Raw genomic sequence first — 26,750 nt, 5'->3', positions numbered from 1 at the left:
ATCATTCTGCACCACAACTACAGAGCTGCTCAGTGGAAACAGAATCATCACAAACAATAGATCTTACTCATCCATCCAGGCAGCAAGGATGAGTAGTCTGGACCTAAACTCTAAGGTAGCTCTGCACATGATTCAGCTGCAGAGCAGAGTCATGATTCAGGGCAAGCTAACAGGTAACACGGGAAAAGAAAGAACTTTGCAAGAGAAAACTCCAATTTTCTGATCTACAGCTATTTTTCATCTCTACTGTTTATCACCCATCACTGAACAAAACACCTGTCCTGTTTTTGCTAATCCACCTCTGCAAGTATTTACCCAGTCTAAAGCCAGCACAGCTTCAAACCAGCTGTCAAACTTCAAACCCCACCTCCTTTCTTCTTCCCAAACACTGGATTTGTGTCCCAAAGGGACCATTTGGTACTGCCTGCTATGATCTCCTACTGATTGATAACACAAAGCAGAGTGTGTGCAGGCAGCAGGGGATTTGTCTGGGGGCAAATCCTGCATTCCCTGCCATCAAAGAGAGGCAAGAACACACACACTGGGGGCACAGCATCAAAGGATCCTGCCCTCAGGCCACCCAGCCCTGCAGGATGCTCACCCTGACTTGCAGAGCAAACAGCAGAAATGGGGGGCTGGCTAAAAGCTGTGCAGTTCCATTTACACACATGGCTACAAATGCTCTAAACAACACATCCTGCCTGCCTTAAATGGGGAAAAAACTGCCTTTAATAAGGATTATAGCAGAATTAAAGTCTCAGCACTGCTGCAGTCACTTCCTCTCTTTTAAGAGCTTTGGAACATCACCAGCAAGTGGAAAGCACGTGAGCAAGGGTCATTCTGGCACCAATACCAGATATTATCTTTAGCCACAACAAGACACTGGCTCAAGCAGTTTCCATGCAATGAAAAACCTCCACTCAAGGAGATTCCAACTCTCTGCCTTCCTTCCTTAAAGGACTGATGAGGATGACATACTCTAAACTGATAAACATGAAGCAATGTTCAAGGTAAAAAATGATCCAGATAAAAACTGCAAGCTCCCTATGGCCTCAAGCTAACCATGTCCAAAAATCAGCTGCAAACACCCAATTCAAGTTCTTTGATTTTCTTCTTCAAATATCAGTCAGGCCACTTCTACTGGTGCTTTTGTGAATGACACTGGCTCCCAGGAAACACCTGGAACCTGAAAGGTCTCCACACTGATTTCTAAACCAAAGCATTTACTATCCTTACCAACCCACACCTGCTTTCAAATAGCCACCAACACATAAAAAGGTTCACTGTCAAGTGACTGGAAAACCATCAGCAATCAATCCTTCCTTAAAATACATCAGAGTGATGCTGTTAAAGGAAAAATGTAAGCCAAGCAGCAAAGCAGAGCCAGTGCAGCCCCAGGAGGGAGGACATACCCCTGCTGAGTGAACCATGCATTTTGGTGCCCCTGTGGTGCCTGAGGAATACATGATAAAGAGAGGATGGCTGAAAGGCAGCTGCTCAAACTCCAGCTGGGGAGCCTGGTCTCCTTTCCCAGTGGCAAGGAAGTCTTCTAAAAAGACACTGCATGAGAAGGAGGGGAAAAAAAAAGGAACATTTCAAAACTTTCTGAAAGCATTACCCCAGCCCATGTGTAAGATCACCTCTGTAGCCAGCAGTGTTCCCATTACCTGTTTGGAATCTTGGAAATATCTATGGTTTCTCTTGAAGACACATATGGAATCACCACCACTTTCTTTAGGTCTGGAAGCCCTGGAAGAAAGAAGAAAATGATTTCCTACATTCAGTTACATAAGCAAGGGTCTGTTCTGCCTGATTGAATCAAACAGTGTAATGCACCAAGTAACAGAAATAATTCTGATGCACTGAGTACTGAAACCCCAGAGGACTGAGTTGTTCCCCAAGATGTAATTTCCTCAATGCTGCCAGCCTTTTATGTGTAACTCTGCAAGCCTTAGTGCTGTAATACCTCCCCATTTGTCTTCAGCAGCACTTTGCTTGAGCTTAAAAACACCATCATCAGCCCCTGCTCCCACTGGTGGCTAATTTCTGATGATCTACTAAAGTCAAGCATGCAGAAGACTGTCAGAATTACAGAGGAGACCATCCAGCTTTTACCCAAATCTGTTCTGAAAGCCTCAGTGGCCACTGTGACACTGCAAAGAAGGAAGGACAGCACCAAGCAGTGGCAGGGCAGGCTCTGAGTGCTCACAGGACCACAGAGCAGGTGGGATGCAGTGAAATACCTTTTACCACCCTCAGCAGCTTTTCCAAGTGGTTGTGCTCTTTGCCATTGTATATAACAGCTTCAACAGAGAAGATGAGCTTAGGCTGAATTTGGGAAAATCTGTCCAGGACACCCTAGGGATAAAGAGAAAAATGTGTTAAAAAAATGAAATTAACTGCTACAGTGGGAAACTTCAAATTTCAAAACAAGCAAGGAATAAGGACAAGAATTAACAGGAGAGTTGTTAAAAGACTGCCTGCTGGTCTTTCACTCACACAAGATCTCTGAAGCACAACAGGTTTGGAACAATCTATTTCATGACCCCAACCAGACCAAGCAATGATAAAACCCCCATGGATCCCTTAGGGAAGGGCCAAGCTCACAAAGCCCTAAACACTTAAAAAAATCCCCCTGAAGGTCAGATTAGACTCCTGTAAAGAGAAGGAGCTGTGATGTGAGCAGAATTGGGCACCTGATGCCCATGAAGGTGCACAGGACTCCTGCTGCACCTGCAGGAGGAGCTCCACGTGGCCCAGCTGCTCTGACAGAGCACCAGGGCTGGGGGACAAACACCATCCTGGGGGAGATGCACTGATGGGGTGAGGGGGCACCACACATGAACTGGCAGCTTTGTTCTGCCACCTTTAACAAAAGAAACCTCACCACTGGTTTTTTAGCAAAAATAAATTGATGTTGAACACACACAGACTACCAACAAAAGATACCACAGCTCCTTCAGTATCTCTGCAGCACAACACATTCAAATGCTAAATTTTCAGGTGTCTCCTCCAGCTTACACAGTGTTCAGTAATTTACCACAGCTATCATCCTATTTGAGATTAAAACCCTTCTGGCATTTACTGCTTTCCATGTACACTGCATGCAGCAGCCTACCAGAAATGGATCTTTTTGTATTCAACAGCAAGAAGCAAATCCTTTCAATAAAAGCTCTCTGCACACTGATGTTCAAACCTCTCTAGCTCCATTACTTGAAGCATTAAGAAGTACAAGATTACACAATACTGTAAAATTGTCAGCTAAGTGTTCAAGAACAATCTCCTAAATCATGTTGCAGAAATCAGACTTGAGTCATCTGCTTATTCTTCCCAGCATTCTTTATTTTTCTGTTTTCTATTTTGCCCTCTACATTGCAGCCAAAATGAGAAACAAATTATTACCAAATCTGAAGATGAAAGCAAAAACATCACAATCAACTCATCTCTGTTAAACTCCTTTCCAAGCTGGGCTGCTCAGCATTGCAAAAAAAAATCTGCTGCAAAAGGACAGGAGTTCTGTCCTGACAATTCCTCCATGCTACAGGAAAACACAGGTAAGGGATATGGCTAAAAATAAATGTAGTAGCTGAGAAAGTCACTTCACAGCTTGCCCTCCTATCAAACATGTATTTCCTTTTCCTTGTTTACATTGTAAGAAGATACAGTGACAATGCACTGACATGCAAATTCCCCAATTACTCTAAAACAAGAAATCCCCAGAATCTGTTCTGGTGATGGAAGAAGTTTTCAAGAAGCCCCTGGTGTGTTACCTAACAAACTCAGAAATGGAGATTTATAATTAATACATTACAGTTATTCTCTAAGGGAGTATGAAGTCAGATTTCCTGCTTCTTTGGTAAATTCTCTCCACTCCCAGGAACAGAGCAAGCAGCCACACTTGTGCTGTGTGCAATTGTGTGCAGGGCACACACATCCCATTTCCATCATGCCTGATGTTTAAAAATTAAGACCAATGAGCACTAAGGGGCCTCTAAAGAGAAGAATCCAATCTGAAGAGAAGTGTGAATCAGAAGCAGAGATGACTCCAGCTCTCAGGGTCCTACCAGACCTGCTAACACACCCAGTCAGATTCATTAGCACTGGCAGCACCAAATCCCACAGGGCAGCCTGCAATGACACAAAGGCAATACAAACAGATGGAACACGTAATTGCTACACTGCAACTTCCATCCAGCCAGATGGCTCAGCAAGGAATTCCTTCCACAAAAAGCTCAGGTGTAGCAGGTATGGCTCACTCCATTCCAGTTCAGTCCAAAAAAATTGCGCATGGCCCCGCAGATGGAGCTGCACTGAGCTCACCAAAGGCTCCTCAGCCAGTTCTGGGAGCAGAGCTTCTTCATGAACTTACAAATCCAACCATTTCTCGTGCCCAGTCCAGCACTTTGCCATTAATTTATGGAATGGGTAACAGGGAGTAGAGAGATGAAGCAGAAGCTGCCAAGAGTGGCGTGGTGCGTGGGAGGCAGCTCAGTGGTGCTCTGACAGCAGACTTCCTCAAGCCTTGAAGCCTTTGGAGGGATGGCATTCAGAGCCTGCAGTGTGTAGGCAGCTCTGAGGAGTGACATTTCTGAGCTTCACAAAACACATACACACAATTGGACTTCAGATGTTGAAAATGCTACACTACCTCCAAGCACAAAAATCTTTGTGTGTATGAACAGGACTAATGCAGCTTCACAAAAGGAGGAACAGCTTTTGCTCAGGGTGGAAGCCAATGTCTCTGAGGGCCTCTGATCCCCCTCACGATTTTAGGATTTGAATTCATGCCAACACACGCTGCCAAAGGAAAATAAATGATATTGATGGCACTGCAGCTCCAAGGCCAAGTTCCATTAAAAAGCTATCACAAAAAACTAAAAGCTGGGCACTGAAAACAACAGCACACCAACATGTATACCAGTCCTTTGTAATCCAAGTGAAGTGAGCAATCTTCCCCCAGATAAGAGATCGAATCATATTGCACAATATACTCCATACCATCATTTTCTGAGCAAGCAGAAAATATTTGTAGAACAGATTGATCATTACATGCTGTAATGATTTTTTTAATCATTTTTTTCCCAATGATACACTCTGAAGTGTAAGAACATGGAATGCTGCTGCCCTCTAGTGCTAATCCAGGCAGGAGTAATCCAGACAGTGGGGTTAAACACTGAAATTAAGGGGTTTATCTAAAAACATTGTTCCCTGCACTGTGCAATTCAAAGCAACAACATTTTTCATATGTAAATTTTTAGATAGAAGATAGGTTTAATACCCCCCCCCCTTAGAAGCTTAGATCCACTGTTGATGTGTGCTAAAAAACTTCCCAAACCAAGCAGAATACATTCCCAAAGTTTCCAGGGCACATCCATTTGGATGTCATAATTTCACACACAGCATTTATTTCTACACTAAAGAGTTAATCAGGTTATTGACATTAGTAGGAAATTCCTCACTGTTGGCAGATAAAGCCTTGTGGAACAGACCAGCCAGGGTGGTGCTGAGTTCACCCTGACAGGAGGCAAAGGATGGGACAACCTGGGCAAAGAAACTGGAGTGTGGAAATTGGAGTGTGGCTAAGCCTGGGGCGGGATTTGGGAAGAAGAGCCAAGCTCAGACTGCACTGCTGCTCATTTGCACATTTAATATGATAAAAGCTCACCAAGACCATGGGGTGCACGTGAAGACATCCCAAGAGGGAGCAGCTAAAGCCACTCAAATCACCCAGCAGATCAGAGACACTGACAGTGAGCAGGAAAAGCTCCGGAGTGCTGAGCTGTGCCAGGAGGTGGCAGCAAGGCTGAAGGGACAGAAGCCATCTGCCACCTGAACTCACCACCCTCACTTGGTCTGGCACTCAGGGAGGGCTGCTCTGCACAGGCACTGGGCTACTCACGTTAATGCCAAAGTCTGGGGAGGTGGAACTCCAGATGGCACCAATGCTTGCAGCTGCCAGCATTGCTTCCACTGCGTGGAGGCTGTTGGGCAAGTAACCTAGGGCAGAGAGGAATGGTTAGAGATGGAACAACACTAAAAAAAAAAGATATCTTATATACAGTGAACAGGTTTTAAAAATGCAAAATCCTAGACTGAAGCACCCTTTGAAGTTTTTCACACAATCAATGTTGTACCTTGAAGCCAAATCAGTTACACAAGGAATTAGTAATAAATTCATTTATAAAAATGTCTCTATCTGGGTTTTTAGCTCAATATTACTCCCAATTTACAAGCGTTCCTGCTTAATTAATAAGCCTTTCAGGATAAGAGGGCAGCACAGGGAAAAGAGTAACTGGGAGAGAAAATCAGTTCATTGATTAGGGTACACAGAGACCAAGAGCACAGCAGCATGCAGGGCACAGACCCAGACTGCAGGAACAGCCAGCAGAGAAAGAACCAGCATCTGTAAGCAAGGATTATAAACAGCTCAAAAGCAGAGATTTAGCTCCACAAAGCTAAATGTTGGCTGGTAGACACTGCCAGAATCTTAAACAAAAACAAGCAAAACCAGTGTCTCAGCTGATAAGGGAGTAACAGAGGTGGGACAAGCCCTGGAACATTCCCTCACAAATGTGGCTCTTCAGGTTTCTCTCATTAACTTGCAGCAAGATTTCAAGATTTAAATTCAATTTATCACGGCATACAGAATAAATTAATGTCAAGAAAGTCAGATTTTAGTTTCAGTGAGCTCAATTTGAGCAACTCTCCAGAAGGGGCTGGGTGCCTGAGTCTGACTCTGCACTGCTCAGAATGCAGCCCACAAATGGAAAAGTGCAAGTGGAATTCACAAACTACAGAGATGGATCAAAGACCTGGAGTTTCAGATCACCTTTCTTAAGCAACAAAAAGATGTCCAAGTACTTTAAAAAAGCAGAGGATGGGCCTAACTGCAGTACTCTGACATCTAATTAGAATTTCATATTTGAAAGCAAAATTAAAATGGCAATAAAAATGCTTTTCCAACCTGTTCAACAGCAGGGGTGGGCACTGAGATCTTGGACTGCAGGTGCACCACAAGGATCTACAGACAAACACTCAGCAGTGCAAACTTCTCAAAGAATGATACTTACGGATGCACATTTCAGGACAGGAACTCAGATCTTAGCAGCAATTTCTGCTATGTCAATATTACAGTTAGGAGGGTATGAAGATGGATTTTTGTGAGGTTTTTCTATATTGCTTGAAGAAAAATCTATCCTTTTTCAACTCTGTAAAAAGTGAACTTTAAGTCTTAAAGTGAGATTCTTCCTCACTGAAAAATCAGTGAAATCAGTTTCTTAAATCAGCAGTGCCACTGCAGTTACTGAAAGCTGCTGTGCTTTTGGGAGCAGTAACTCTTAAAACAGCATTATGACTTAAGCCCAACAATTTCTGGAAAACACAAAAGTGTGAATAAAAGCTTCATGCCATGCCAAGATATAAATTGCTCCCTAGAACTGCCTACAGCTTATAGTGGTTTGTTCAGTGAAGTTCTTAAGCACATCAAGTGCAGCAAAAGCTCGTGCCCATAAAAGCATTATTTATTTTGCTATTTTCCCCTTGGGGTCAAGGTTTGTACAAGGCACAGTATCCCAAAATCTCAGTGATTTTTCTTGTAAGACAAATATTCCTCCCTAAATAATTTGAAATATATGAACCACAACAGTCCAAAATGTCATTTTGTGTAATGAAAGCAGTTCTTTAATTGATGCCAAATATTTCCACTGAGCATTTCCTGGATGGTACCCTCAGGGGGCCAGAGTGCAAGGAAAATAGAGATCTCTCCCTGTGCTTTGGAGCAGTTATTTTGCCACAAGCTTCAGTTCTGTTCTAAGTAATTCTCCTTTTCACCTCTCCACACAGAAGCCCTCAAGGCAAGATCACAGGTCTCTGCTGATTATTGTGAGCCAGACAATTAAATCATTCATCAACCTTTCATCTGTCAGCTGGCTTTCAGGTGATGGTTGAGTTTTGGAGGATACCAGCCAGAAGTGCCCAAAGGCACAAACCACGCTCAGCAACTGACTCTGCATTTCTGTGCCTTCACCTGATCCCAGGAGCTTTGCTGCTCTCTGGGCTCCCAGATTTGTCCCAACTTCACCACAGATAAAAATATGGCTTTGTTCTGGCTGGAGATGCTCCAAACACAGAGGAAGAACTCATTTTCTCTCAACTAAATGACACAAGCTACTTCTCCTGCCAGTCCTTCAGATTAATACTGGATTCTCATTTAGAAGTAAAATTAATTTTTTCTTCCTGCCACATCTGAGATTCTCCAGCTGATCACAACAATTCCACACATGGAAAGCTCCCAGCATTTCTCTGTGCCCCTGGAGATACCAGCACACCCCTCAGGGCACTCAGTGGGCTGACACAGCTCCCCAGGGTCTAAAATTGAAGAACCAGGAATGCTACAGACAGAGAGGATGAAAAAGGCAACTTCTTCAGCTGGATTAGCATCAGAGCAGTGAACACTGTGCAAAAGTGTATTACAGAGGAAAATGGTGCTGCTGATTTAAATATTTATCATGTTTGCTCATATATTTAACTAGGGCCTCCACATTCCTTGACAGAATATTTCAGCTAAGGATCAAAACTAGGATTTGTCAGCATGGGGAAGGCTACAGAAGGTATTTATCTCTGAATCCTCCCTTACCCCATTCTTGAAGGTGGTAAGAAAGGTGGAAATGACCTTCAGTTACCAGAAAGAAAAGGATCTTCCTCCTTTGGGTGAACTAGAAAGCAACTGAATAAAGGGCTCAAAAACTCAGGAGCTGGGAACTCATCAAGCAGGAATATCAGAGTATCACACACAAGGGTCCCAGCAGCACTCCTCCTGACTCAGGAAAATGTACACACTCTCCAGAAAAACAGAGAAATGAAAGCTTTGCCTGACATAAAACCTCTGAAATCTCTAAGCAGGACAAGCAGCATTTTAAAAACACTGTCTGGATTTTTTTAAGAGGCACTTACAGCCTGATCTGCTCAGGACTAAGTGCCTCAGCATTTTCTGTCAGTTGCTATTTGCTTAATCTAGCACACACCAAGATTACCCTTACCTGTGTTCATTTACACTGCAGCACCTTACCAACAGAATAGGTAAAAACTGTTGTCCAAAAATTGGATAGAATTATACTGAACACTATGGCAAAAGTTTGATTTCTTAGAGTGATGAGAACATATTCCATGCAAGCACCTAAAGCCTTCCTGAAGTTTAATAAAGGTTTCCTCTTGGAAAAAAGAGGCACCCAAATATTCAGGAAAAAAAAAAAAAAACAACTGAACTGGGACCCTGCATCAAAGGTTTTGTCTGAGCCTTGAAAAAATACATCAGGAAGAAGGAAAATGGGGAGCAGCAACTAAAATATTTTCTCAATGTCTTCTACTACTGAACTACACCAGCTCTCAAACTGAGCAGAATTCAGAGAAGACTCCTGTTTTCCCTTTTCAGCATTCCCTGCTCCTGCAGGACTTGCAAGTGGCCACCCTGCCCAACATTACTGTGGCCTGAAACTATCAGCACCCCTCTAATCTCCTTACAAAGCCAGCTTTAAAACCCACGTAAGCAGCAGGGCTAATGCAGTTGCTATAGATAAAACAGCAGCTTTAGACAATGCAATTCATTGATATTTGTTGAGGATGTTTTTGGGTGAAGGCATGGGGAAGATCAGATTGTTTCTAACTGCTGACTTGTAACAGAGCAAAGCTGGCTACAGGGATAGAGCAGAAGCAATCCAGAGAGAGAAACACCCTCCCAGTTGGGTTTTGTTCTTCTTTTAGTCATTGTTATTTGCCAGATGGCCACTGGGAGACCAGGAGAACCTCACTGTGTGGATCCAGGCAGCTTGCAGTAGGTATTGCATGCCTCTTCCAACTGTTCAAGCACCACTGACAGCACTGCAAGTCATCTTCAGAGGAAGAAATATGTTTCACAACACATCTGCTTCAATTATGTTCACTGTTAAGTGCTCCCAGTGAAGGAAAGGGAAGACTGGAATGAAATCAAGCTGAAAAAAAGTGCTGACACCAGTGCCTGTCCACCCACACTCACCCACCTCCAGCTCCAACACACTATTACTGTCATAATGCAACCATAAATTGAACTGAACAAACCAGGGGGGATGTTAAGTGTAATGAGAAGTTAAAGCAGCCTTGTCTTAAGAGGCAGCAAAGTGTGGAGATGAAACTCACAGGAAAACAACAGTAAGAGTCGTGTGTAATTCTAACAGCTCAGATTTTAAGAGAAAGTGTCAACAAAGGGTGTCAGAGCCTGACAGGCTGACTACATGATAGGCAGCTGTAATGAAGTTCGTAGAGTATCTCCTTTTTATTTAAAACCTGATTTTTCAGAAGCATGCCCTGTGTTACTATGATGAAACAGCAAGAACTGCCTTTCCCTCTGCCATCTGCTCTAAATTTTGGGACCAATTACATCCCCGTGGATTCTGGCAAGTTCTGGAGAGCCTGATTTTTGATAGCACAAGTGGGGGCAGGACTCCAGCTTCCCCACCCAACACCTAATGTCTCTTGCCCAACTCAGTTTGGGAAGCTTCAGCCTCTGACTGAAATGTTACACTTGAGCTCTTCCAGTGACTGCCAGTATCCTCTGGCATAGCAAAGAAATTAAAACCCCCATAGAAGTATCTAAAGGGACTTTATTTATACTTTAAAAAAGTATCAACTCTGCTTTTTAATTTAAATGAGAGGTAAGCCAGCCACCAAAACAAAAATTCAAAAATCAGCCAGCCTGCAGTGCTAAACACAGTAACTAAAAGGAGCTGTTAGTAAAATTATAATTTTACAGCATTATTAGAAGGACAGGCTACAGCTGCATGTCAAGACCACGTTTTCTCCAGCTGCAGAGTACATTTTCCCTGCTGCTGAAGAAATGGCCAGAAATGAACAGATATGACAGCATTAAAGTTGAAAATTGACATAAAACTCAAGCATCTCCATTCAGACAAACCTTCTCAACTTCACTGTATGGTTCATACCTAATTAAGGATTTAATTTTAATTCCATGTTAAAAACCGAGCCACCAGCTGTGATAATTTCATGCTTCCAGTTCCAGAGCATACTCATACCATATGTAAGAAATGAGCTCTACCGAGTAGATTTGCATTTCCAGGTCATAATTGTGGGTTTAAAATTTAGTTTTCAAGACATATGTTCAAGTTTGCAGCACGCAGAAAACAAATCAAGAGTTTCATCACTGTGGGTTTGCATCACGTAAGAACTGACACACTTCTTTAGGATAATGGCCAAGTGCTGCTGAAAGAACATGGGATTCCAGCAGTACAATGACACAAACACCAGAACTGCCAGGTAGGAGCCAAGGAGCTTCAAGGATATTGCAGTTCTGACTTGCACTACACTCACAAACTCACAGAGCACACAAAACAGAGGTGAAGCAGCTCAGCTGGGAGATCAAACCCAGCAATTTAGAAATCAATCCAACTCCTTTCCAAGCCTGCACACTGGACAAGCTGTTCTCAGGACAAAAGCCTGTTTATACAGAAAAACACACATGACAATCTCTTGACAGGAAACATTGCTGCAGAAGATGTGGAGAGCTGCTGAAAGGATCACTGGGTTTAACTCATCCCTGCACTGGTGACTTGGGGAGTTGTTGCCCAGCAGGTGCTCACTGTCACCACTCTGGTGGCAGGACAAGGTCACCAGACCTGCAGCTCCCAGAGCACTGGGTCACCTGGGGCCACAGGGTCAGGAACTGCCAGTGGCATCAGGACAACCAACCCTGGACCAGCATTTCCCTGACTGCCCCCACATCAATCTGCCAGACCTTGTGACTCAAGGCTCAGCTAGAGGCACAGCTTCCACCTCCTCTGCTTCCACAGAGTGTTTCTGAGGCAGACCTTGGTGAATGAAGCACTTTCCTTCCCCCTTCAGTGCTAGAGAACCCAAAGGCTAATCCAGGTTCCTTCCCTCCAGAAATGCATTTCCTACAAATGTAAACACAGCAGCACAAGAGCCTTTTCTTTACAATGTTTACTAAAATTTTCTGTGAAAACACTATTTCACAGGCATGTTTCTATAACTCTTACTACTCACTTGCACATTTCAAAAAAAAAAATCCACCTCCTGTCCCTTAAATTACTCACCCACAACTCTGTCTCCTACTTTTACTCCCATCTTCCTCATGGCTGCAGCATACAAAGCTACAGCTTGTCTCAATTCTTCAAAAGTAACTTTGAGGATTTCTTCTTTGCCTTCCCCTGAGGAAAGAAAATTAAAGCAATCAGTCAGAAATCAGGCATTGCAAGATGAGTCTAGTACAAATAACTAAGCCCAGTAGAAAGCAATTCTAAGGTAACAGCTTTCACTAATATTTATATTTTTGCTTATGAAGTTGCTCTTATGCTGCACCAAAACCTCTTCTTTTTAATGGGAATCAAGTATTAATCAGTGGTATTTGTTCAGTAGGAATGAGGGCATTGCTAAAGATAAACACCTCTGCAGAAACACAAACTACTCATGGAGAAAGGTGTGCTCTCAAGGAGGATTCATGGTAAATAAATTGCACTCACCAAGGCTAATTTCCAACATGGTAAGAACCTCATTTTCCCTTTTTGCTCAGTTTTCTCATCAGGTCTAGGAAGCAGCACAAGCCCAAGTTCAGGTTTTATTACAGCAAGTCAGTGACTAGAAAGTCATGCAAATCCAGGCCTGGCTTTTGATGTGCTTTTGGAACATCTGCCCTTGCCAGCATAGCACAAAGCAAACAAACTAAACTGGACTCAGCTCCCCTCTGAAAGGATCTGCAGGGTGTTTTCCCTATTGTACTGAATGTCAGGTGTTACATAAGCCCTTAATAAATCACTCGTGAAACAAAACAAACAAACCTAAATGTTATGAAAGCAAAAATCTGTCACCTTGAAGTCCCTTCCTGCACCTCCTCAGTGTGAGTGCTGTCCTATTTCCACCAGCCAGCACTTCCCACGAAGACACACCAAGGATGCCATGGGAAAGGTGAGCTGCACACCCTGCTCCTTTCAGAACAGCTGCCCTCAGATCACTGCCCTAAGCAGGGAATGGCATTTTTCACTCTCTTGCCTTCTCAGGCCTTCACAGCAGTAAATCTGGACTTACACAGAGCAAGGGAGCAGGTCATGATGCAGAACAGCCCAAGTCCCTGTTCCATGTGGTTCATAAACTGAGCAGGGACTGCCAACAGAGCCTGGGTTCCCACAGAGCAACAGGAAATGAGACACTGATCTTGCTCCATGATTAAAGCCCCAGGAGAAGGGAATCACAAAAAACACTCACCATGGGAGCCAGGGACAAGTGAAATTGTTTAGCAAAGTTACATTTACACTCCTATGCCCTGTTGCATCCACACAGCTCCCACAGGACCATCCCCAGTGAACACAACCCTGAGCCAGGCCCCCCAACCACCACTCTGACCCAGCAGCAGGGAGTTACCAAGAAATACTCTGACTTAAGAGGTCTTAAGAAGATTAAACACGGCAGAAGGTCACAAAAGAGATGCAGGTTAAAGTCTGCTCACCACAGAGGAGCCAACTGCTCATTCCAGCATTCATACAATGATCAACTAGGAAATAGATTTGCTCCTCTTGCTATCATCACCTGTGATTATGTGACAAAGCAGTTTCTGTGTACCTCATGACTTCCTAACAAAAAGACCTACAGGACAATAATCACATGTCAAACCAAGCAATTATGACAAATGTGAAATAATACCTCAAATCCTGAGTGATGTTAAACACAGCATGACCTCCACTACCTTAATGCAGCTGAGCACATTCTAATAAAACTTCATTGAGCTTGCAAAAGATTTTCCAGATCTATATTCCCAGAGCATGTTTTGCTGGGTTTTTTTGCAGAGCTGTATCACAGATTGTACAGTGTCACTGACTTTATCACCCTTTTTTCTCTCCTCATCCAAACCAGTTTATTTCCATGTTTCATCGGGCCCAGCCCTGTGAGCAGCAAAGAAACACAAGGCATTAATGCTCCTTACTTGCTGCATAGAGTGCAATCTTGTCATTGTCCTTGTGCTTCAGGAGATTCTCTGCATAGTTGAGGCGGCTGCCCTTGAACCACTCAGGGATATCTGCGATGCTTTTGGATGTATCCACCACCTGAAAGAAGCACACCATCATTGCTGGGGAGCTCCAACAGAACTGCTTTTTCACAGCACTGTGCACAAGTCAGCTCAGCAGTTCCAAGCTCTTTGCAGACCCTGTTAGGCAAGAATCTCTTCTCCCAGCTCACAGATGGCAAACAGACACTGATCCTGTAATTAGAGGCCTGGAAAGTTTAATTATTTGTCAACTGTCACATGCAAACACGTCATTACAACAAAACCAGGGAAAGTTCCCTGCTGACAGTTCTACCTTTGGACCAGCCTTTAACACACAAGTAAAACAAACCATGGTGACTACACCCAGAGCAGGAGATGCACACAGACCTCAGGGACACTGGGGGTTTGCCCCTGGGAACAGCTCAAACAGGGACTGAGCTCCAGCACATTTGAACTCTGTGCCAGCCAGCCCAGCTCCCTCTTTGGGGGGTGTGAGCACCCCCCCTTCCCCACCACAACCTCACACAATGGTAATTCAAAATAATTAACTGAATAGTCAAATGTAACTGAAGAGCTTCAGCTTTTTATTCAAGTTCTGAATTTTTGAGGATTAACAGGATCCAACAACCTAATAAACCTGTATTAACTCACCACTTAGGACTAAGGCATGCAAGGAATTGAAAAATGCAATGAAAAATAATCAAAAATACAGTTAGCTGAAACAACTTCCCCCATCCTGAACTCAAATTATTAAACCTCAAAGTATTAAACTACCCCTTCATTAGTCACAGGTAAGACTAATAACACTGATAGGTAAAGAGCCCCTTAGCATTAGCCCAAGGTCTAAATTCTTTCCAAAATGTCCCTCTGCTTAGTGATTCAGCTGCTCTGCAGCACATTTCTTTGGAAATCTTTAAATAGAAACTTTATTTTACAGCTGTGTTTTTGAAAGCTTCAGTTTATACCCTCAGGTTTTCTCTCATGGATTGCACATACATTACAGGAACATTCCTCCAGCCCAAGTGAAAGGCTCTCCTGAAAGCCAAGCAAGCTCCAAAATACATCCCACTCCAGAAAACCCAAAGGTTTTTTTGCTTTGAGACCAGTGTATGTATTACTGGAGGCAATCTTAAAATTAACTTTTAAGTTAAAACTCATGTTAAAGTGCACTACTGCATTATTTTATTTCAAATGCATTTTCTAAAAAAGGCAGCTCAGATTTCTTTGCTCCTAACCAATTGGCAAGAGCTGAATTATAACATCTATATCAACTCAGGCTGCACAAATGATTTTTATACTAACATACTACTGCAGCAATTAGAAGCTGCTCTTAAAACTGACTCATTTCTGACTTCCTCAGCTTGAAGAAAAGTGAGCAGAATGTTTTCAACATTTTCCAGGACAAGATCCAAAATAACTGTTTTTTCTGAAGTGGAAACAATCCTTCACAGAGTTTCTAAGAGCTCCACTAGCACAAGGAGCTGGAGTCACACCCCAGGTAACACCTGGGACTCCCAGTCAAGCTCAGTCTTTGGTAGTGGTGCTTTGTTAGATGAACAACCTGATCCCTCCCTCAGAGCCCCCTCCACAGCACCAACACGTGTCAGGGCTCCTTTTTCAGACACATCCTTCATTCAAAAGCAGCTGCCTGAGAGTGACATTGCAGTGCTGCCCTGCCAGCACAGCTCTGCACACTGAATTCCTCTGTTCATGTCACAGGTGACACAGATGTCACTTAGAACCTTTACTAGGATTAAATAAAATCCTGGCTGATTTTATTCTGCGTACACAAGGTTTTATTGCTTTTCTTAGAATGACCTGTGGAAGTAGAAGTTGTTTCACTGCTTGGGAACAAAAGAGTCAACTCTGTTTCATTAAAAATTTTCTTTACCTCAAAACTGAATGCTTATTTCCAGCAGACAGCCAGGATCAAGCCATAAAACTTCAAATCAAACTTTTCAGCCCTCTAGCTACCACAGCCCAGCTCAGTTACTCTGACATTTCCAAGAGTTTGAGTTAGCATCTACAGAAAATGTAAGTTTTAGTGTTGATAGGGCTCAGACTGCACACATCAAAGCAGGCTAGCTCTTACACTCTTCTGAAGGGTAGGTCACTTTAAATGAGACACCTGAGCACACAGTCTCATGGCAGGAAGAACCACTTGATCTATCCTATCAGTACAGAAATCAGTAAAACAGGAAAAGTCAAAAGAAACCTACCAGTCCCCTCTGCAGGACTGCCAGTACTCTGAGGGTTCTGCAACAGATGGACTCCAGGCATTAAGACAAGTCCAGGCCTCCCTACTAAATCCCAGGAAGGTTCCACTGCATCCAGCTGCTCAAGTAATTAACCCAACATCTCCCTCAGATGGAAAAGCACAGGGTGATGTTGATATCCTACACCAGGACTATGCAAGGGCTCCACTGGCAAGATCTGCAGAGTCACCTTTCTTCCACAGGAACTCTGTGGCAGTGTCTGGTGTTCCACCCGTGCCTGTGTGCAACCACCACCATTCCCTCAGAGATATTTCAAGCCTGCACCTGATTGCAGAGCTTCCACGACCAGTTCTACAAAGCCAGAGTGTAACACTTGTGCTTATCAGGTAAGCTGACTCAGGGAAGGCAAACATGGACTTGACAGAATGCCAGCATTTACAAAACCAGGGTGATATTCCACCAGCACACCCCTAAGGCAGAAGGCAGTGCATTGGCAGACTCCCCAGGAGCAGCCAGGAATGACAAGGTGTGAAAGAGCACAAGGACACTACAGCAGAACTGCTTAGGACAAAAGAACTCCAGGGTTTCACTGTCCTAAAGTGTGCCAGAAACAGAACAGCACCATCCAGCACACCAGGAAATCCAGGACTAGGCCAACTCCTTGTATCACTTCCCAGAGTTCTAAGAGGAGGTCAAAAGGTTGATTTTAACATCAGTTTATTTCTGCTTTGTGTTGCACCTGCTGTAAGATAAGCACTGAACTTACCTCGTCATAGAGGCGAGAGCAGACGATGTTACTGTACTTCCAGAATTCTGCCCAGAAGTCTGAGTAGGACTCCACTGACCACTGGTATAAATCATCATAGTTGGCTGGAAGCAATAGATACGTGTCAGCATTATGAGAAAATCACAGGGATCTACACAAACTCCAATTAGGGATACCCCAGATAAGGAAAATTAGTCGCTAAAACAATGAGGAAGATAAATCTGACCCCAGAGTGAATCGCTTCTGCTCAAAGCAAGTGACTGCAGAACCAAGAGAGTCTGCCTGGACACCTGAAGAGATGGCAGCACCTCACCTGACTGCTATGAGCCATTTGCCACCACAGAGACAGTGACCTTTCCTAATGACTCCCTGCAATACCTACACACCCCCCTCCCATCAGTGCAACTGAAGATGAAACAAGTCCTGCTTGTTGACACTTCCTATCTATCAACAGGTCACTTTCACACAGCAAGAGATAAACAAGGCTTCCTGACAAGGGACATTTGCTGTAAGGTCCCAGTCTGGGGCCAAAGGCCTCTGATAGCTCAGGGACACAGAGATTAGAGGCACTCTTTACCCAACTGTGGCATCAACCTCACTGTCACAGGAAGCACGGCTGATTTTCAGTGAATATGAGGTCTGACAGACTGCAGCTCTCCTTTTCAGGCTGAAACAGCATGAATGAAGTCAAACAAGATGTTTACTAGCTAGATATTAATACCATGGCCTGTCATTAAAAGCAAGCAAATAAGCAGCTGAAGCATTACCTGATTGTGAGGCACATGAAGTCACCTGAAGCACGCATAGCAAACCCCCCATTTCAAACTAAATGCTGAAATTCAGTGTAAAACAGCTCTAGGTATGAATAACTGAAGCCAATTCTCATTGCAAGCTTGGAAGTGACATTTCCTCATCATGTCCACAATATCTGAAGCTATGCCAGCAGCCAATTAAATGTTTCTGCCATCAGTGACACTACGTTTCCTGCTCTGCCAACTGTTCCCTGTTTGATGCTCTCAGCTAAACCACTCAAAGGCATTTTCACCAATTATCTCTGGTTTTTCAGCCTGTTAACCAGCCAATTGCTGCAAAAGTCATCTTTGCAATCCCTCTTCTAGAAGGAGTAATCTTCCAGCTTTTTAAAAGAAAAACATTCAAAACCATCTCTGCACTGTTCCTCACACTTATCCACTGCTTAACGGTTTCCCCACAGCCCGTCCTTACCACATCTTATTCCCACATCAATCAATCTCCAAAGTGAGATTATCCTCGTGGTATTATTGATAGGCAAGGCAAAGGCTCTTCTACGTAATGCAGGTTTCATCCACACATTGCCCAAATCCCAGCCTCTAACACCCTTTTTACACTCCAAAGTTACTCATCGCTATCCTCTACTCCACACTTCAGCTGCACAGAGATAAGACTAGACACAAGAAGAATTCAAGTTTCCATCTCCTCCTTCAAAACCCAGTTGTACCACCTGTTCCAAATTATTTGATACATGCAAGAAGCTACAGGTCACTACTAATTTGGTTCCTTGCAGCACAAACAGTTTGTTCTGGTTTCCCTATACAGTTTTCTCCAAATAATCTTCAGCATGCAAGTCCTTCAGGGCACAGGCCTGTTACTCAACAATCAAGCATGCAAGTCCTTCAGGGCACAGGCCTGTTACTCAACAATCAAACTGATTTTTGTTACTGCATTTCCAGGGCCCAACAGAGGCACTGTTTAAGGAACTATATTATATAGCCTCAGCTCTCCTCAGAGAGTCCACATCTTAATGCTAGAGAGCATCCATTCTTTGTTGTGAATAGCACTCATGCCAATGAGCACCAGTGCAAGCCTAATGGAAGCTGACAAAGGTTTCTAAATATACACAGGAATCCACCTTCCAACAGAGAAAGCCACTTCCAAGTGGGATGAAAAGAACTCTGATTGTTCCAACCATAAACACAGCAGCCCATCTGAAACTGCATTTGCTCTTGGTTGTCCGTGCACCAGTTACATCATTCCACTCAGGAGTTGCCTAAAACCCTGGTTTAACTTGCTTCCCCCATCCAGCAGGAGGGTTAAGACACTACACACCTGGATTCCAATGGGAAAGCACCAGCAACCAAAATAATGCCCTGGCTTACCCACACAGCAATGAAGGTAAGAAAATGTTTCCTAGGCATGAACTGAAGCACTATTGACACTGCTAACACTCCAGAACGTGCCTGCTCACACCACTGGCACTATACTAGAGTGACAAACTTCCAAGCCACTTGCCAAAACTACTTCACCCTCCATCAAACAAATGATTATAGGAAAGCTACAAAAAAATGATGAGAGAGAGAATAATATAAAACCACCTAGTCAGAACTGGAGAGTTTGACCTCCACATGCACTGAAGATGACCCAGCCCGTGATGTAGCTGAGCCCCCAAAGCCAGCACCACTGACTCCTGAGAGCTCAGAGACATGGAAACCTACAGCCAGGAGCTATGGAAAAAACAACACTTAATTGGAAACACCTCTGGACATCAAACCCCTGCTCAAAGGAGGCCTCATTTCAGAGGCAACAGGTTGTTTCTAAGTTGAAGATCCACACACCGCTTCACAACTACACAGGTATTTCTGAACAAGCACAAAGCAGGGATGGCAGTTCAAGAGCCATGGAAGATACACAGCAACTTCCACCACTGAACAAGCTTAAGCATCACCATTCACCTCCCAGTATACCTGACTATTATAAGATACATACTCTTCATATTGAAATGACCATTACACCACTCTCACACGCCTCTGCTGCTGAGGGATCACGCTAAGGCTCACACTCACCTCAGCCACGGCGACAGTGATCCCGCCTTCCCTTTACAACACGAAGTGACTCCGGTGCCGCTGCTGGCCCCAGACCTGCCCGCACAGCGGGAGGCTCCGCAGGTAGCGCTGCCCGGGCCGCCATCCAGCCGCAGCAGCAGGCTCAGATAAGGCTGTTTGCCTTTCCCGTCTGTACATACCTACACTCCAGCGGATGCTGCCCCGGAGGCCTCGGGCTGCGGCTCAAGCAGAGCATCCCTCCCGCAGCTCCGCGCCCACCTGCCCGGGGGGTGCCCGGGCACCCTCGGGGACCGAGACCGGAGCGGCACACGGATGGGCCTCACGGTGAGGCCACCCCGGGGAGGCAGCGCCTGCCGGCCCCCACAGCCCGAGCACGGCCCCGGGAAGAGCCCGCCTGCCCCCGCCCAGCGCTCACCCAGGCGGAGCCCACAGCTGCTAGCCACGGCGGCGCGGAACCGGTCCATGTGGGTGTTGCGCTTCGTGTCAGGCTCCCACATCACCTGCGACTCCATGATCTCGGGCTCCCGGGACATGGTGGCGGCAGTGGAGCGAGACGAGCACCGTCCGTCCCGCAGGCACCTTCACAGCCCTTAACGCACCGCACCCACCGCGCCCGGGCGCTGACTGCGGCCCCTCCTCCGTGCGCACTCTTTAAAGGCGCCTCTGATCGCATCACTCCGTAACCTTCCGCCGCGGAGAAAAGTGCGGGGCGGTGCGCCCCGCCCCGCCCGCCGAGGGGGCGGTGGGGACAGCGGGGACAGGATGACAGCGGGATGGGCATGGAGGGGTGGCGGGGACGGCCCGGGCGGCGCGGGGTCAGCCGGAGGCGCGGGCTGTGCGGGATGAATGGGGAGCGGCCGCCCGGACAGGCGAGAGCCGCCGCGCGGTCCCTGTCACCTCTAAAGGTCACCAGACGCCGCGTCGGCCCCGGGAGGAGCCGTCGCTCCGCGCTCTTCCCCGCATCGCCGCAAAGCCACCGCCGCTCTGATTATTTATTTTTTCCCCAAGGAGGTCTAAAGAAGTACCAACAAGTGTCTTTGAGCCAAAATTGAGGCAAGAAACGCGTTTCTCGGTGGCCTCGCCATCCCAGCTGAGCTTGTGTAACGCTCCCAGCCTACACAGCTTGCGCCTTGGATTAAAACTTAATATTGCTGCTCTGCTTTCTGAATGTGCACTTTGTGAGTGACCATCGAGATTTTGCAGCGACCGATTTCAGCCGGGAATTGGTGGTAATAAAGCACTTAAAGTGCAATTCATTGCTAATCTGTGATCTTTAAGGGTCTTTTAGAACCTAAAGGGCTCCGTGATTCACGGTGTACCCTTGCTGCTTATGTAACTTATTTTCAAGGTCATGGTTTTGCTTCTAATTCATGGAAACCACAAAAACTGAATTTGATGGGAAATTATGCGGACGTACTGTATATGAAAGTAAAATGAGTGTAGTAGATTGTTTACTTCCTCTACGTATCATTTAGAATTTTGTGCTACCAGAATACAACTCCTTTATTAAATCTGAAGGCCGTGGAAATGTGATTTAAACAATCCAATTTTTATTTGCCTTGACACAGACCTTAAATCTGGTGTATTTTTAAATAACTCTCCCCAGCGCCTAAGGGGCTCAGGGAGGTGGAATGGGAACACGTTATCTGTGCCTCCCTCGCCTTGGCAGCGCCCGGAGGTGGAAGTGTGAAATCCATGGCCGGACACCTGCCAAGCACAGAGATAAGGGAGAAGGCAGGATGGGAGCTGCAGTGTCCAGGTCTCAGAGGGTTCAATGGCCTGGGGATCTGCAGCCCGTGATGGGGAAACTGCCTGGAGAATCTTCCTGCAATCCATGGAAGAGATAACTTAATACTGGTCGCCTGCATGCCGTGTAGCAGTAGATGCACCCACACAGGTTAATGCTCTGTTAGTGTCATAAACACTTCACAACCCAAAAGGGGCAGGGGGGTTTTCACTCAGACCCCCGGGCAGCCCCTCTGCACCATTCACCCTGGTGATGAGTGTTATAACAACAAACAAACAGCCTGCCCTGCTCTGGGGTGAGCTTAGCAGGGTGTGGGACAGGTGGAGAGTGACACCTCAGCAAACAGCTGCTGGATGCTCTCTATGGCTGCGGTGCTCCCTGCCGGCACTGGAAACAGAGCTGTAATTTGTCATTTTTACTGAGGGGATCCCACCTCAGGAGCGTGGGGCACTGACCCCTGTCTCTGGTGAGGCCACACACGAGTCCTGCGCCCAGGCTGGGCCTCTCCGCTCAGGGAGGACATGGAGGGCCTGGAAGGGAACAGAGCCGGGGAAAGGTCTGGAGCCCCAGGAGAGGCTGAGGGAGCTGGAAAAGGGCTCAGCCTAGAGAAAAGGAGGCTCAGGGCGGCCCTTGTGGCTCTACACACCTCCTGCCAGGAGGGGACAGCTGGGGGATTGGGCTCTGCTCCCAGGGAACAAATGATAGCACAGAGCCTTAAACTGCACCAAGAGAGAGGTTTAGGTTGGACATTAAGAATTTCTTCCCACCAAGAATACTTAGATACTGGGCAGTACTTCCCAGGGAGGTGGTGGAATCACGGTGCTAAAGGACACGTCTGACACGGCACTGAGGGCTCTGGTTTGGATGACAAGGCGGTGTTTGGGTGGCAGACGGGCCTCGATGCTGTCAGCAGCGTTTCCCACCCAGCCATGCCGTGACTCCGCGCCCCACCCGCCGCCGCCGCCGCCGCGCCCCTCAGGGAGGGGCGGGCCCGCGCTGCGGACGGATCCCGCGCGGCGCACGGCGGCCCGCACGCCGCCGCCCCTGATTGGCTGCGGCGCGCCTGGCCCCACATCAGCCCAGAGCGCGCTCTCCTCGCGGCTGGCCCGACAGGGGAAGAGCCGACGCCAGCAGAGACCAATCAGCGCAGAGGTTTCTCAAGCCTCTCTCCCTGCCGACCAATGAGCGGCCGGATCAGGGGGAGGTGTGCCCAATCAGAGAAGCGCTCTCATGGCGCTCGGCGGGAGGGGCGGGGGTCCCCCGGGTCCCCTCAGCGCCGTGGCGGTGCCGAAATTGCCCATTTTAGCATTAAAAAAATCGATTCGGCTGGCAAAGACGCCTGAGGTCATCGATTCCAGCCTATGACTCAACACCACCCTGTCAACCAGACCACGGCAGTGAGCGCATCATGCAACCTTTCCTGAACTTCCTCCAGGGCCGCTCATTCCCCCACCCTCCCGAGCAGCCACTCTAATCTAAAATACCCTTTCTGCCAAATGTTTCCTCCTAAAAGCAGCAGCAAAACTACCGCTTTCTCCCACCCAAAGCAACATGAACTCCTAAAAAGAAAATGAGCAGCTAAATCACCTGAGAAGGGACCCAAAAATCCTCTTGCTGAACTGAAAAAGGTGTAATTTAGAAAGGACTGACCCGGTTACAGCTCAGCGAGGAAGGGGAATGATGGATTTGCTGATAAAACTGGGCTTTTGGAAAAGCCTGAGAGCACTTTCTCCCTTATTAGCAAAAGTTTTACCATTGTATCCTTACTTAAGAGGGGGTTATGCTTCCATGTTCCCTGCCTTCATTCCAGTTTTCCCTTATCCAAACCAGTTTTTCCCTCTTTCAAAAGTGACTTTGGAAAAATCAGAAGTAAAAGAAGGAAAATTAAACAAACCTTTAATGAGAAAATGGGCATTAACAGGACTGCAGTGACTATTGCAATTCGTTTGGAGACTAGATTAGGAGGAGGAAAATAGCCTGAATAAGATTAGCTGGAATTGCCCATTCCCAAATCTTTTTAAGCCTGGCCTTATGCCTGCTGAGAGTAATAACAGGGTAGAAATGAAATCGTGTTTTCTGCCCTAGATTAGATTAGGGGCCATTCTAAAGAATAACGCTGCTGATGGCACTGCCCCACTGAGGGCTCTGAGGTAACCTGGAGTCACCTGCAAGACTAAATTGATGAAATGCCAGGATCTATGAGATAAAAGTTTTGTAATAATACCTCAGGGCAATCTCTGCAATACGCCAAGGCCTGACCATGATCCCTTGAACCAATTGGATTATGATATCTAAAGATTTTGGATTTTTTTTTTTTTTTAATCCTATATTTAGAGCATCAGCCAGCTGGTTAATGAGTCTGGATAAGAATAAGAAATTCCTGGCTCATTTGATGTCCATGATCTCTGCAACCTCTATATGGTGTCAGGAGTACAAGTAACCAGAATCAAAATCAAAGGTGTTTGGAGAAAGGGAAAAAGAAATAAAAGGAAAAGGAAAAAGAAGAAAATAAACATTGACACATTGCAAGAAAGACCTCATGGGGAGAACATTAAGGAAAAAAGGTCTAAAAAGACAAATGGTCATAAAGAGATCAGCTATGACAGCTTGAGGCTGTGAGATGAAGCAAAGACAGAAACATAAGGGTCAGGGAGGTTAAGAACTGTAACATCAGCTGGCTTTCTTTAAGGCCATGCCACTTTTTTGAGCATAATAATGATTTTCAAAGGGAGAACCCTGCAATCTGCTAAAACTCAGACCCCCTAGAAGCCCCCATTTTTTTCTAAACACCACTCAAATTGTTGTTAAACCCCTGTGAGTAAGACACCTTACAGAGTTTTTGGTGCAGGTGAGGAAATAGAGAAGCACACTCATGCTTTCTGTGTACAGTGAGACCCTGACCAGAGCACCTTTCCAGAGAGCTCCCAGCTCTCCTCACTGAGAAGCTGAGAGGGGCTGAGATCTGCGTTTCATGCCATGATGCAATGAATTCTTTGAGCAGTTTCATTTATTTAAAGGAGGAGGGTGAAATACCACATACTTTCATAAGAACTCACCTGAAATAGGCTCGCTGAGACAGGCCAGGATATCAATGAAACACCAGGAAAGTTTCCCAAATTGTCCTGACCTCGTGCAAAGGACAGCCACTACCACAGGCCTCTGGAACTCCTTGAAGAACAGATGGGAAGACACAACAGAAGGGATTTTTGAGGGGATTCCTCCACGGAAATTCACACAGAGAAATAGGAACATTCCAAAATTTGCACAAACAAGACCCATTGAACCACAAACAGCACAAGGGAAGACCATGGCAACTGGAAGCAAAGCAAAGAAATATACCAGGCACTGAAAGCAATCCTAATGACAGCTAGTTATCATCAAGGCTTTTTTGAATGGTGTAAATTGCAAGAAATGCCCCAGAAGTTGACATTTGGTGTGGGCTCAGAGGATAAGCACAATGTGGAAATTGACAGGAACCTCCTAAGGACCTCCAAAATATCATCAGTTACCAGCCTGTTCTGGAAGAGCATGAGGCTTCAGACTGTACACAGGTATCAACAGACCAGCAAATCTTAAATGAAAGCAAAATTTATAACTATGTCAAGCATCTATATCCTGCTGAAATCGAATCCTAAGTACCTTCCTGGATGTGGGCCCAAGCCTTCCAGGGCCAAACAGAAAACAATGCTGAAATGTCCAGGCCGTTCTGCTAAATGTGAAAATAAGTGCTTTGGCCAGACTAAAACTGAGAAAAAGGCCATGGCAGAGATGTCTATATTCTAAATGTCTGCTCAGCTTCCAGTCCTAGGCTGAGCCACATGGTTCAAACACCAAGAGCATGGAGTATAAAATCAGGTCCTGCAGTCTCTCCTCATAAGAGATGCTCCAAACCCCAAATCATCTTTGTGGCCTCTGCTGGACTCTGTCCAGCAGGTCCTTATCTCTCCTGCACTCAGCAGCCCCGAGCTGGGCACCATGCCCTGTGGAGGCTGACCTAGAACAGAGGCCAGACAGAGTTACAGAATAAAACAGGGATTTATTAGAAGGCCTCCATGGATCCACCTTGAGAAGCACACGAGCCCAGCCAGGGCTGCACCCAAAAATGATCACAAAAAAGACAGCTGGTCGGGGGTCTCACAGTTTTGTAAGTTCTGCTCCATTTGCACTTTGGAGTTGTCCAATTACAGCTCTAGAGGATGAAGTCTCATGCTGCTTGTTCTTCCCTCTTGAGACCACATTCTTTGTGCTCTTAGGCCTGAGATTTGGATCATTTGTCCTTGGTCCTCAGCTAGAGATGGAATTGCTTTATCTCACACCTACACCCTGAAGCAGCACAGAACCTGCAAATTATAAAAGCCAACCCTGCAGCACCAGACACAGCGGTCTGGACCCCTGTCTGTGGCAGAGCAGTGGGGTCGGACCCTGTAAAAAACACCAATCATTTGTTTTTAAAATTTTAAAAGTTTAATAGTAATAAAATGGTTATAAAAATAGTAATACAATTAGAGTTATAATAATTTGGACAATTTGAATCTGGACAATATGAGACAATAGAAACAAAGAGTTACAGACAGCCTGGGTACCTTTTTCTGGGCAAAATAAGCACAAAAAGGACCCACGTTAACAGAGGATTAACCCTTAACAACAACAACCTGTTGCATATTCATAGATCTCGTACATGATGCATCAATTCCATTCAAACACAGGATTCTGTCTGGGCAGTGTCAGCTTCTTCCTCTGAATCCTTCAGGGCTGAGGATGCAGGAAGAAGTTCGTTTCTCCTGATAATGGAGCAATAAATTCTCTTTCCCTGAAAGATTTAGGTGTCCTGTGGCTGCTATCTCAGTGCGAGTCCTTTCTTTAGAAAAAAAAAAAGTATCCTACATAGCATAGTTTCTATTTTACCATTTTGTTACACCTAAAACTACATCTAACACGCTGCTTAAGAGAATTAACACAGCATCACTTTCTAACACAACACATAACATCCACTTTAACATTTGCCAAAAGCCGACCATGAAACACGCATTTCCCCCAGCCCCGCCGTGCCGCTCTCCGGCCGCTCCGTGCCCATCCCCGCCGCTTTCCCCGTGATTTCCTCCCGCCGCGGGAGCCCCGCCCGTGCGGCCGCAGTTGCGGCGCGGGGCCGGCGGGCGGC

At 45.6% G+C, this 26,750-nt stretch overlaps 1 protein-coding gene across 1 annotated transcript in view; it reads right to left on the bottom strand.

The window, feature by feature from the left end:
- Window positions 1-20,536, bottom strand: part of AACS (acetoacetyl-CoA synthetase) — a 36,194-nt gene extending 15,658 nt beyond the window's left edge. The window contains exons 1-8 of the mRNA XM_009092495.4: window positions 20,261-20,536; window positions 17,027-17,130; window positions 13,982-14,102; window positions 12,102-12,215; window positions 5,900-5,997; window positions 2,244-2,358; window positions 1,668-1,749; window positions 1,413-1,560 (exon numbers count right to left, since the gene is read on the bottom strand). Coding sequence (XP_009090743.2) covers window positions 1,413-1,560; window positions 1,668-1,749; window positions 2,244-2,358; window positions 5,900-5,997; window positions 12,102-12,215; window positions 13,982-14,102; window positions 17,027-17,130; window positions 20,261-20,378 — 900 coding nt within the window. The 5' untranslated portion in view covers window positions 20,379-20,536. The remainder of the gene's footprint in view (window positions 1-1,412; window positions 1,561-1,667; window positions 1,750-2,243; window positions 2,359-5,899; window positions 5,998-12,101; window positions 12,216-13,981; window positions 14,103-17,026; window positions 17,131-20,260) is intronic.
- Between the last annotated feature and the right edge of the window lie 6,214 nt (window positions 20,537-26,750).

This window comes from Serinus canaria, chromosome 15 (assembly GCF_022539315.1).
Source record: "Serinus canaria isolate serCan28SL12 chromosome 15, serCan2020, whole genome shotgun sequence".
Lineage (NCBI taxonomy): Eukaryota > Metazoa > Chordata > Aves > Passeriformes > Fringillidae > Serinus > Serinus canaria.
This window is presented reverse-complemented; position numbering and strand designations above follow the sequence as displayed.